The sequence below is a fragment of the Pseudophryne corroboree genome, chromosome 3 (assembly GCF_028390025.1).
Source record: "Pseudophryne corroboree isolate aPseCor3 chromosome 3, aPseCor3.hap2, whole genome shotgun sequence".
NCBI classification, from domain to species: Eukaryota; Metazoa; Chordata; class Amphibia; order Anura; family Myobatrachidae; genus Pseudophryne; species Pseudophryne corroboree.
In genome coordinates this window covers 465,098,513-465,112,151 of record NC_086446.1, presented here as the reverse complement: position 1 = coordinate 465,112,151, position 13,639 = coordinate 465,098,513, and the positions used below count along the sequence as shown (strand labels likewise).

At 42.6% G+C, this 13,639-nt stretch overlaps 1 protein-coding gene across 4 annotated transcripts in view; it reads right to left on the bottom strand.

Moving 5' to 3' along the window:
* Positions 1-13,639, bottom strand: part of CACNA1G (calcium voltage-gated channel subunit alpha1 G) — a 281,486-nt gene that overhangs the window by 119,325 nt on the left and 148,522 nt on the right. For 3 of the 4 annotated variants that reach the window (XM_063960705.1, XM_063960707.1, XM_063960706.1), the window contains exons 13-17: positions 12,238-12,306; positions 10,999-11,074; positions 8,181-8,365; positions 7,669-8,085; positions 1,428-1,528 (exon numbers count right to left, since the gene is read on the bottom strand). In XM_063960705.1, the coding sequence (XP_063816775.1) occupies positions 1,428-1,528; positions 7,669-8,085; positions 8,181-8,365; positions 10,999-11,074; positions 12,238-12,306 (848 nt within the window). The remainder of the gene's footprint in view (positions 1-1,427; positions 1,529-7,668; positions 8,086-8,180; positions 8,366-10,998; positions 11,075-12,237; positions 12,307-13,639) is intronic. The other variant, XM_063960709.1, reaches the window with a different exon arrangement.

Below are 13,639 nucleotides of genomic sequence, written 5' to 3'. Positions count from 1 at the left end.
GCAGTGTGGGGGTGAGGCCACAATGATGCAAGTCACTGCAACATTCTATGGGGAAGTGAGTAGATGTGGATGGTTGTGCCTAGTATACAGCTTGTGAGCACAATGTATTCCTTCTGATGTGAAGAGACGTATGCTAACCACAAGATAAGATAGTCAAAAGGAGTCGGTGATTATTTGGGAAATATCACCAGTTTAGTAGGGATGTAGTCAGGTGACCGGCGGTAGGCATCCTGCTGTCAGCATACCGACTCCGGGATCCCATCCGACAGGATGCCGGCAGGGGACCAAGGGCTATTACCACTCATGGGTGTCCACGACACCCAAAGAGTTGGAATAGAACCTGTAGCGAGCACAGCGAGCCCCCAAGGGGCTTCGTTGTGCTCACCTTCCTGCTGGAATCCTGGCGGCCGGGATCCCATCATCGGTATGCTGACCGCCGGGATCCCGATGGTCGGTCACCCGACCCCAACCCGTTTAGTAGGTGTCCACTAGAGTTATTCTACATGTTCCTGGAAGTGAATATCTAGGAGTACTGTAGGACATTGATTCCAATAGGTATAACATGCAGATACACTTCATACAGGAGAACAGTTCTACTAAACAATCTAATAAGATGAAAATGTATGAATAAAGTAAAGACAGCCCGGTTGTCATAATACTATCTAGTCTTCTTTAAGAAATACTGTATATGAGGATCAGTAGCGGATCTTGCCACGGGCAAGCAGGACTTTTGCCCGGGGCGCCGCCTTCCGGAGGGCGCCGGCGCCATCCGGAGGGCGCCGCACCATGGCAAGATACACTACTCTGTGCCCCCCGCTGGCCTCTGTGTCCCCCGCTGGTCCCGCTGTCCCCCGCTGTGAAGGGAAACTAGACGCTACGCGTCTAGTTTCCCTTCGTGTAGAGGACTTTTACTGTGCGGTGCGCGATGACGTCATCGCACACCGCACAGCATTGTAGGACTGACAGACGCTAGGGGTCATAATTGACCTCTAGTGTCTGTCATCCGAGGAAAGGAGCGGCGCCGGCGGAGATCTGCAGCGGTCGGGAGCGGGGATAGTAAGTATTTTTTTTTTCTTTCAGCAGCGCTACTCCACTGTACAGGGGGCGTAACTGACCATGCCCCCTGTATGAAGCCACGCCCCCATTTTCCGCCCAGGGCGCCAAAGGGTCTAGAACCGGCCCTGATGAGGATACATCAAGCAGAATTTTGAAAGAGAATATAAAAATTGCAATTAATTGTAGGATAGTTGTAAAGTGTTAGCTAGCTCCTTCAGCATGGATGTGATTCCTGTAAGTACTCATACAAAGCATCTGCACAGAGCATTTGCTGCAAAATAATGTCCTGTGAATCCACTTCTTTGCTGTTAGGGAAGAACAGCAAAGGGATTGGGGCAGACTCAGCTGGCTCTTACATGGACAATACTTACTTGGAATATGGTGGAAAAAGATAGAGGGACCAGGTTTCTCTCTCCTTACACCACACAGGAAGATGTGCTATAATATATGCTCTCAACCTTTCACTCTTACTCTAAAGAGAAATAAAAGAAATAGGGCTTGTTTTGTAATCTATTTGTATTAAGTACCAACAAACACACAGATTATGTGATATAGTGATGGTAAACACAGTCAGAGATAAGAAGGTACCATTTTTCCAATACAGAGATCCGTAACAAAAATCCAAAATAAGGAAAGAATCAAGGAAAAATAGGGTCAGGGGGAAACAGGAAGGTGTGGGATGGAATGCCTATTGTAAATGTTTGTAGCCAAATTATAGTAAGGCAGGGAGTCCTGAAATTCTTTCTAAGAAATCCAAGTAATATAAAGTCAGAATGCCTGTCTAAAAGCAGAAAGGATGATGTCCTCCTTATCCATGTATTAGTCAATGCAGCAAAACCAATTCTTAACAGAAGGGGCTGATGAGGATCTCCAGTGAACCGGGATCACCATCTTAGTGGCCTTAGGGGTACATTTACTAAGCAGTGATAAGAACGGAGAAGTGAGCCAGTGGAGAAATTTTCCCATCAACCAATCAGCAGCTCTGTATCATTTTATAGGATGCAAATAATAGATGTTACTTCAGTGCTGATTGGTTGCCATGGGTACTTCTCCACTGGCTCACTTCTCCACTCTTATCACTGCTTAGTAAATGTACCCCATAGTGAGATGTTTGATGAGTGATTTCTTATATTTAGTGATAGGCACAGAGGAGTAGTTAAATGATCAAAATTAAAAATTAATCGAGATGTCTAGGCCAACTATCGTTTTGGAAACATCAATCACTTGCCAGGAGGTTGTGATTCTGGGGCATGTTCACCACATGTGGAATGGTGTGCCTGGGTGACTGCCACAGTGCCAGCATCAATCAGTAACAGCTGGAAACATTTCTATGTACAGTATGATATTAGGGCTGCATATCACTGGGACAGCAATCTATAGTGAGTCTCAATCACCAATGTTCTTTGGGAACTAGCATGAGTAAACAAAAAAAGTTACTCCAACTGGGAGTCATCCAACATAAAAGCACCGTCTTGATACCAGGCTAGGGCAAACACACACAGACATTTTTCAGCGTTTGGTGTAAAAGAATTCCCTTAACAGCAGATATAAATGCTGACAAGTTTGATAATAGGACCAGAGTTCAGAGGCAGGGAGATCAAGTTGATCCTTTATAGCAGCAAAGTGTACAAGCACTCCCCAAACTGCCAGTTGACCAACCCGCAGCAGACCACCCCTAATCCGCCTCATCAAAGACCCTGCAGAAACATCACGGGCAAATTCTAGGTTGAACAATGTAGAAGTAAGAGGGGAGAGTAAGGAAGAAATCTTCTTCGCTAGACGTTCATCGTCTGCGGATCCACTCTGTCAGTCCCTCCACTGGTTACCTGTATTCTACCGCATTCAATATAAAATACTTGTACTCACACACAAGGCCATTAACCAAACTACACCAACATACATCACTTCGCTTATCTCAAAATATCTCCCAACCCGACCTCTTCGCTCTTCACAAGACCTGTGTCTCTCATCCACACTCATTACTCGCTCCCACTCAAGATTGCAGGACTTTCATCGGGCTGCACTCACTCTGTGGAATGCCCTACCACGCACAATAAGACTTTCCTCTAGTCTCCAAACCTTCAGGCGTTCCCTGAAATCTCACCTCAAGGCAAGCATATCAAATTCCAGAACCGCCCACATTACCTTCATAAACCTTCCTATCAAATTGCATCCACTCTGTACAGTCCACACATATCCTCACATGTCTTCTCATTCTTCACTTTCCCTCGAACCTGGTTCATCATTGCTGTATGACCATATCATACAGCCCACCAAGAACCTTTGCAATCTGGCAGACAACTATGCAATAGATAGCACCTTTCCTTATGTATACATGCCTATTTCCCTAACGATTGTAAGCTTGCGAGCAGGGCCTTCCTACCTCTATGACTGTTTGTTATCACCCAGTTTGTTATATCATTGTTATTTCCAATTGTAAAGCACAACGGAATTTGCTGCGCTATATAAGAAACTGATAATAAATAAATAATAAATAAATAAATAAATAAAGTGCCTGCTGGAGTTTTTACCAGTATATTAGGGTGGGTCCCACTATTGGATGTAAAGACAGGGGGAGAGTTGGGGTCAAAAGAAAAATCTTTTTGAGAATCTGGAGAGACTTACGTTCTATCTGGACCCACTGTTTGTGACCAGACATATTGGACCAAGTAACAATCCTATCCAAATGGACTGCAAGTATTATGGTAAAAAAAATGGGTAATTGGAGACCACTGAGACTTATGCCGCTATAGGATAACCATACCCAGTCAAGGTCTATAGGTACCACAAACAAATGTCCTAAAAATCCCCTTAAGTTCTATAAAGATAGGGACATGGACAGGGAGGGTTTGAAGCAGGTACAGAATCTTTGGTAGAATATTTAAACAAATAATGATCTTGCCCAACCCTGAAACTGGAAGAGGCCAGCAGTCCTTACGTTCCATTCTAATCACCTGAACAGCCAAGTTAAAATGAAGATGAAACAAATCTGGGAACTGACAAAAGATAGTACTCCTGAGGTATTTCAAATGGGATGGGGAACATATAGTACATATGGAAAACAGTACTGCAGACTAGCAGCCACCAACGGAGGAGTGGTCCAAAAAACCCAAAACGTTTTATGTTATTTTTAGTATTGCAAGAGGAGCAGGAAGGCATGTAAATATACTATACGAGAACACAACATTTTTTATACTTTTAAAGATTTTTGTGTCTAGAAACATAATATGAAAATGACTGGGGAATAAAATAATGTAAGCTTATATAAATTTCCTGCTCCATTTGTTCACAATATTAAAACTCATACAAATATGACTGTTTACATGATTTCAAGATTAAATACAAAATAATATTTGGTGTTATTATATATACTAAAACTGTCATCCATTACTCGTAAATGTCCTTGGTTTCCCACATCAAATCTGTAAACAAATACTATTACATACATCTAAAGGTGGGTACACACTGAAAGATATATCTGCCGATCAATTGATCGGCAGATATATCTATGGATGGATCGGACAGTGTGTTAAGCATACACACTGGCCGATCCGTCGGGGACTGACGTCATGAACTGTGCGGGCATGTACACACGCCCGCCCAGTTCAGCTGTCAATCACCGCCGGCCGCCGCAGCATGTGTACGGGCGGTCGGCCGACCGCCCGTACACACACAGCGACGCTCCAATATATCGGTAGATATATTGGCCGTCGGCTGTGCTGCGGGGCCGACGTGATACACAGACGTATCGGCCGTACACACTGGCCGACGGACCCGCGATATATCGGCCGTTCAAGAGAATGATCGATATATCGGCCAGTGTGTACGGGCCTTAAGAAACATACCCGGCCAGAATCCATATGTATCTCACATAACACAATGTAAAACTTTTATCAATGAACTCATAATCTCTAGTAAGGAGAATTGCAATTCACACCTCACTGGTACTTCCCTAACCTGAATTTTACTGCTACAGACCATTATACTGTAAATAGAGCACAGAAATGAATTTTCCGCATTAAATATTCCATTACAGCTAGTCTGCCATATCATACAGCTCCCTCCCCCTCCTGTGCAGCACCTTCCTGACAGTGGCCTTGTGTCTAATGACTTCTTGCTGAATTAGTCCATATAGAAAAATGTGAATGGAAGATGACCATTGCTAACCATTCTGTGCTATCAGGTTCCTTACTGGAATATGTGATCTGACTGCTCTTCTTGAAGAACTTACTGGCTGGATATCCTGCCATTTGGCCACCTATATGTTTATTGGAAATGTAAAGTAGGTTTAGGTAATAACCAAGTCTACAATGTAAACAATAAAATGTAGGTCCGACCATTAACAGTAAGATATACATTATTTTAGGCACAAGGAACTCATAACAATACAGAAAAATGGAGGAAAATACCCCATAAGACTGAAGAGACATCCTTACTCAGACCTTTAAATACTGCAGCAGAAAACAAATGCAGAAAAGGGGAAATAGTCTAATACTATAAGCAGCCATGATGGTTCAAGAAAAAATGAGTCCTGAAAAGGGGGGAGAGCCATGAGTCAATAGTTCCAAACTATACCAAGAGGTCAGTCTAACAGCTTGTCTATGAAGTCTTTCACATGAGAGCGCAATATGGCAAAGTATGGGAGCAAGATGGAAAAAATATTTCTGCACCTTGGTTTCAATGTCTATGGACCATTCCACCCAATACATCTGGTAGAGATGAGTCAGGTGGGGATTGGGTCCCTACTGATTCACTGTGATAAAATAGTTTTTTAGCTTCCCTTGCAGCTATAGCTAAGAGCAGTGCAGTACTTGCTGAATGTACCGATCTAGGGGTATATTCAATTGAAGCCGAAAGCTGTTGTTTGTCGAAAAGACAGCAGTTTTGACTTATTTTAGGTCGGAAGAACCTATTCAATCTAACCCCAAATGATTCGACAAGTCGAGGAATTCGACTTGTCGAAAAGCACGTGGATCGGCGGAATAGCTGCCGATCCGCGTGCTTGTGTCGAAAACGAGGCCAAAACCGACACCCTTTTCGACCATCTCAATTCGACTTTAAAAAAAGTCGAAGTGAGATGCGAGAGCAGAGACGGGGGAGAGCTGCGGGCAGATGGGGGAGAGCAGCACCGGAGGATGTGTCACAGCCGCCGCTCACAGCAGCGTCCATCTGGCTCCAGCAAGACCTTGCTTGCTGGAGCCAGGTGGACGCTGCCGTTAACGGTGGCTGTGATGCGGGAGCAGAGACGGGGGAGAGGAGGAGACGGGGGGGGGGATGAGCTGCGGGCAAGCAGCACTACAGCAGCGGGCCGCGTAGCCGGAGGATGTCACAGCCGCCGCTCACAGTAGCTGCCGTGAGTGATGGGTGTGACACATCCTCCGGCTACCCTGCTATAGCGCTTCTCTTCCCCGTCTGTCCGCGGCTCTCCCTGTCTCAGCTCCCGCATCTTAATTCAACTTTTTTTTAAGTCGAATTGAGATTGCATTGAATAGCCCAGGTTGGATCCATTCCGACAAATAAATGTCAGAATGGATCCGACTTCAATTGAATATACCCCCTAAAAGTAAATAATCATACTTGCCAACTCTCCCTAAATGTCGGAGAGACTCCCTTAAATCGTAGCAATGTCCATGACTCCCTGAAAAGTCAGGTCCGTTTCAATATGAGAGCACTGGATCCTGCATTTTGTATAGTCCCTATATTTTTTTCTTTTACAATAAAAGCTGGGTTTTTGTTAAGAAGAGGCTGTGCATTATTTTCATACTATACATTTATCTCTGAATTCATATACACCTTAATCAGTTGATTAAGAGCAGCAGTGATTACCTAAAACACAGAATTGATTACCTAAAACACAGAATTGTTGGCTTACTGTATTGCAAGGGAGCAATACAGTAAGCCAACAATTCTGTGCAATGATTGAACTGGTGGTATGGAAAATGCAAGTAAATGGAATTTGATATACAACTGTATTTAGGCCCATTTCCACAACTGCTTCTGTGACATAAAGCCTCACTTCTAACTTATACACCTCATACACACCTCATACACACTTAGCGATGCAGTAAACTATATCGCTCATTCTCCCACTCCTGAGTGATATCATTTACTATAACGCCTAGTGTGTATGCAGCTGACGACGGTCGATGTGTGGCCCCGTGGGTCGTTAACGACCCGTGGTGTCGGCCATACATGCAGCTCAATTTGGACTTTTCATCCAAAGCTGCATGTACAGCCCGGCCGCGGCATGACGTCACTGTGCGATATTGCACAGTGTATATGCCCACCGTCGGGCGGCCCGGTCCGGGAGAGAACACACTAGCCGATGTCGCTCACGTAGCACATGGGCTAGTGTGTACCCACCTTTACAATCAAGGAAACATAAAAGATCTTATGTATAGTGATCAAGACACTTTGAAGAACAAAACAAATCATCAGCACTACAATCACATATTAATAATTGTGATGGGATTCATAACAGAGTAGAGGAAGCAAATTTTTCTTGAAAACAAACAAACAAGAACTGCTCTGACATATAACCGAAAATTACTTGTACTACGTATAACACCATGAACTAAATGAAACATCACCCTTAGATCTACAAAGACTTACCATGTTTCCGTCATCATCAATATTATTGCTGTAATCAAGTTTAGGGTCCTCGAGGTGGCGTTGAGGTGACGCAGAGGGAAGCATAGTTTTCCCATTGCAGCCCTGGTAATCCACTGGAAGGCTGTGTTTGCTCTGTAGTGCATACGTGTAAGGAACATGTAATGTATCAAGTGCTTCTTTTTTACCCACTAGTTCCGTCACATTACAGGAGGAGTCTTTACGACTGGATACCTCTTCATCAGATGTTTCCCCTTCTGAGCTCTCTTTCCCATCAGCAGACAACAAGGACTTATGTTCACTGCTCTGTACATTTCTCTTAATACTGGAGGCTCGTCCGATGCTGTTCCAACTAGACCTGCGGCTGTTCCAACTACACACTGCTCCCCAGGAACTATGAGGGGAATTACGTGCACTGGGCTAAAAGAAGTATAACAAAAAGCTCAACAATTTAAAGTTTGATCTGCTAACAGCAGTTTTTGAAATGTTAAAACAAAAAGTTGCCATTGACGTACCATAGACTTGATCTCACTGGCATGAGGACCATCAGAGACGCTGCTCTCCCTTCTAGACTCACAACCTAGGGGAAGCTCTCCAAATAGACTGTTCTTTGGAACTGGCATGGGAGTGGCAGCTGTATGAACGATGAGAGGTGGTTGTAAATTGGCCTTTATCTCCGGTAATCCATGTAATGGAGTAACTAGAAAAAAATTATGCAGTAACTGGCATGAAATAAGCTACATGCGTCTAATCGTGTTTCTAATGCTAAAAAGCACAGATTATAACTGTACAGTTATAACACTGTAATATGCGACAATTTGTTTCAATTTACGCAGTATATTAAAAGGTAAGCTACAAAAAAGGGAGCATATGAAAGCGCATGCACAGGACTTTCATTGGTGGTACTCTTTATGTTTATAAAATAAAATATAAAAAACTCATTGTAGATTTATTCTAAAATAACTGTTTTTTTTTACATACATATGGTTCCCATGGCAGTAGAGAGCTTGACCAGGCCGGGGTAAATCAGGGGGCATAGCCTAACTGCGGGAGGCATGTCCATGGTCCCTTAGGGTAAAAATTTGATTGACAAGGTGTGTGTGTGTGTGTGTGTGGGGGGGGGAATAGGGGTGATCAGTGTGATCGCTCCTCTCCTCCTCCTCACCCCCTACCTACTTAGGCAGAGGAGGTTGCTTTTGCTCAGTGGCAGCAGCCTCCTTGGACACTGCAGCCCAACACACAGCGGCCTGTGCTGGGCTGGGGAAATACAGGATGCTGACGGTGAAGAGGGTGGCGGTGGTAGCTCTGGGCCCCTGCCAAGTCCCTCCAGCAAGCTCAGGCTTAGGTAATTAGAACTTGCTCCCCCGCCTTTCAGCAGCCCTGGTAGTTTCATATGGTGAATATCTCCTGTACTGGATTCTGTTTTTGCATAGGCTTCACCAATTGTCATGTTAAAAACACTTGTCATGTATTAAATTATCAGGGAATATCTATGATGGTATGGTACTTCCCTCTAATATACACTAGAGCATATGTGCTGTGAAAAATGGTCAATACGCTGTCCCAGCAAAGATGTGGGCAGTGAAGTGAGAGCTATATCTACACTAATTCTAATTTTAGTGCACTTTTCTGCACTTTTCAGGCATTAGTTATAGTCTGAAAAATACAATAGCAGTGTCTAAGTGTGAGCAACCCTTTAACAAAGTGAATAAGTTAGTGACAGGCTGTCAAGATCACATGGATTCAGATTGCTCCCTAGTGAGTGACATCACCAGCATAGGATAGAATATTGCATTGCTTTTACAGTAGGACTGATAAAAGATCACCGAATAGCAGATAAGTAAATGGGTAGCCAGCCAGAAACAAGACATTATTGGAGTTCTATACTAGCCTATAAATCCATACAATGTTGGTTTAGGCATTTATGATTCAGCATTCTAAAGGGCCCCATACACTACTGCGAGATGTCCGTCTGACATGTCGCTGGCGATCACCCCGGCAGCCTCCCGGGCGGCAGGATCGCCCAACATACATCGTATGCTGTCCTTTTGCATACGATGTATATTGGGTGATCCCAGCCATGCCTGCGGGGTCCGACATATCACGAGTGCAGCACGTTCAATCTGGTGGATCCGATCCGATGCTCACAGGAACGCACATCGGATCGGATCAGAGAGTACATTAGATTGTGTATACCTCCCAACATGACCGATTCCAGGAGGGAAAAATGCTCTCTACCTGGACTTCCCTCTCAATATATGATTGGTTTCACCTGTGTTAAACGATTTAATTAATAAGAAAGGTATTTCAACACAGGCGATTGTAATTGTAAATTAAGAGGTACAGGTCCAGGTACAGAACACTTTGTCCTCCCCTGGAATGGGTCATGTTGGGAGGTATGGGTTGTATATTTTTAAAATTTAAACCATTGTGGAAATATAAATTTAAACTAAAAGTGTAATAATACTACGTCATTTTTAAAGCAAACCTGTAGCGTTTATTAACTTTATTATTGTATGCTGATGCTGAATGTACAGGTCTAAATGTAAATAGATACACATCTGCCAAAGAATGTCCGATTTACTGTAAGGGCACAATCTGCAATTCCAACTCATTTTCTAACCGATGATTTAGCAAGTGATCAAAAGTGGTGCTCACTGGTACGTTTTATAAGTTTATTTATTATTTATTTATTACCAGTTATTTATATAGCGCACACATATTCCGCACACATATTCCGCAGGGCTTTTACAGAGAGAATATTTGGCCATTCACATCAGTCCCTGCCCCAGTGGAGCTTACAATCTATATTCCCTATCACATGTACATGCACACACATTCACACTAGGGTTAATATTGTTGGGAGCCAATTAACCTATCAGTATATTTTTGGATTGTGGGAGGAAACCAGAGTACCCGGAGGAAACCCACGCAAGTACGGGTAGAATATACAAACTCCACACGGTTAGGGCCATGGTGGGAACCGAACCCATGACCTCAGTGCTGTGAGGCAGTAATGCTAACCATTACACCATCCGTACTGTATCAAATTACATTTCAATGTGTGTACTTGTTTAGACCCAGTGAACAAGCAAATAAGTACAGTATATGAAATCTAGACTGGTTGGTTCATATGTGTTACATGGCATCTGTATGATGGGTGGCTTATGGCTTGCTTATGTGATACGAAACAGCAGTGACTATATCGGAATTCAGGGTTTACCCTAAGTGTCACCTTGTGTTCTACCAGCTTGTCTTCTACTCCTCTACTCACACATACGTTCATCATTGTAACATGCTATATACTGTTAAGACCATTATGCTGTTACTCACAAGACACATTAGAAAGACTTTTGCGGATTGCACATTCATCTGGAGCACTCTCAGAACCCGACAGGGAGCCGCCACCCTGCAATTATAAAGCAACAGCTAATCTAGCCACACGTGTCATATAATACACATATGATTATTTATGTACAGTACTATCACTTATTGTTGTAATTGTAATGAATGTATCCACACATCATTTTAAATAAAGAAGCAATTTCCTACTCCTGATGATGCACAAATCAGTGGAGATTAAGAGTTTCAACAATTTATGAAGTACAGTAAATTTGCACCTGTCTGCCTTCAAATTAGACATAACTATGTGTTGGTCTTTAGTGCAAGAAATGTTATTTACAGGAACTGAAAGGTGATAATGCAAATTACAAATATTTCCTAGTTTGTGAGTGATTGAAGAGGTTTCTACATACCATAAGGACAACTGTATTTCAGTGTGCCCATTCTGTGGGCGTAGGATTAACCACTTGTATACTTATTATCAATGAGACTAACTCAATTTACAGCATGACACATAAAGCAAAGAACACATAAAGCAAAGAACAAAAAGGAAAAGGAACCTCTCATGTCCTTTTTTTGATGATGAATTATTTAAAACCTGAATGGACAATGTTCAACAATAGTTGAAACCGGCAAATGTGCACTGTTTTAGAGCTGAACGCAAAAGCTACCAGTTTGCACATACAGTATACAGGGCCGGATTAATGGAGGGGTTAAAAGGACCGAATATGCGCCTGGAATTCCCCAGGATCTCTTGGGAACAGTCTGTATCTAAGGTCTATTTGCTTTGTAAATGAAGGCCACAATGTCATCACTGCTATCAAACAATTGGAGACTTACAAGAATCTATCATCAAACATACTTTGTGGTATACATTATAGCTACACTATGCAGTGCTCGGTCACTGTACACAACATCTGTATGGTAGGATGGCCTTTCATTGAGTCTTGTTTCCCCGTGTCAGCTGCCATCCAAAGACTTTTGTAAAACAGCTTGAGGCCAGGAAACATGCAAATTCATGAGTGTACAGCAAGAGGACATGGCTGCCTATTTATCTAGAGATGCATCAGCTTAATTCCACTGCCAAGTCCCATAACTGCTAGCATGGGTTACTGCTTTGTAGTTGCCCCTCACACCATACAGTGACTTCTTTATCCTGGACTGAACCAAATGTGTATCTGAAAATTGTTTGAAAAATACCCAATATGTAATAAAATTATATGTACTTACCACAAGTGAGTCGACAGGTAGGTGAATACAGCTGAGGTGTGCACTTATGTCTTCTCTCTTGGAAACTTCCTGTAGGAAAATGAAGGGTTAATCTAGTTCCTGTACCACACAGCTGAAATGAAATGTTACTTATAGTTCATTCTTCTCAGAGCAATGTCATTGAGCGCCAACCCTGTATTGTACAGCTGAAGAATATTTCATTAACTCTGTAATTACAATTAACTTACAGAAATGTTCCAATTAAATATTTAATTATTCTGCGTTCTGTAAATATTCAGAAACACTAAAACCACATTACAACATTACGCGTTTGGTATCATTTTTAGTTATTACAACTAGTTCTGAAAACAGGAAGACAGGATGAAATCAGTGAAATCATTTCATAAATTCAACAAATAAGCATCCACAGACATATGTGGAAGCTACTATAAACCTTGCATTTAGGTGGGCACCGGTACATTTTTGCTGCCTACTGGTACATTGTTTCATAGAAAAAGCATTGGTCATAACATGTATCTATTCCCCTCTACTGAAGGAATTTAAAGAACAAGTAAAGAGCAAATGACCTTAATATATAGCAAAATTTGTGTATTTCTGAGTTGATTGAAATACATACATTAACTGAACTTTTCGATACGTAACTACACATGATAATTAAATCAACACAACAATCTCTGAGCAATCACCAGTGGTAGATTATAAACATTGTGCAAGACATCCTCTATTGAAGTTGAGAGGTCCAAATATGACCTTAACAACAAAATTAAATTGGGTTCAGGGATTACTGTATGGAGAGTGAATGCAAATTATATTCCAGAGAGGATCAGGCACAAAATATGTATTTAGAAATTAAATAGTGGGAGTAGCATTGGGTGGTTCCCCACCCCCAACCCTGTGTAATCTTAATATACCATTGTTCATAGGAAGGGCCATATCAGCCATCTGGCACTTTTGACAAATGCCAGAAGGACTGATGGCTGATGGGCATGTTCGGTCGCACGGCATACAGACAGTCAGGGGCTGGCCGAGCAGTTCCGCCTCCCGGTGCTCTGCTTGGTTGCCCGGCAACACTGAGACAGAGGATGGCCGAGTAGCTCCGCCTCTTAGCAGTCTTCTTGACTGCTTGCCATATAGAGACACGGGGTGTGCCGCAAGTCAATGCCCCGTTAGCCTTGTGCGTCCGCCAGGATTGTTATAGAGCCCCTGTCCATCCCTGTTCATAGGTCTATCTGATAATTTGGAAGAACACAATCGGCACTAGTTGGTGAAACATCTTAGTACATCATCATTAAAGTACTGTACACTTGGGATAAATCTATTGTGTTAAAGTTAATTAAACATAGACTATACTTATCTTGTGAATTTATTTTCTATTTAAGTGTAAATTGATCTTGAAACTTAA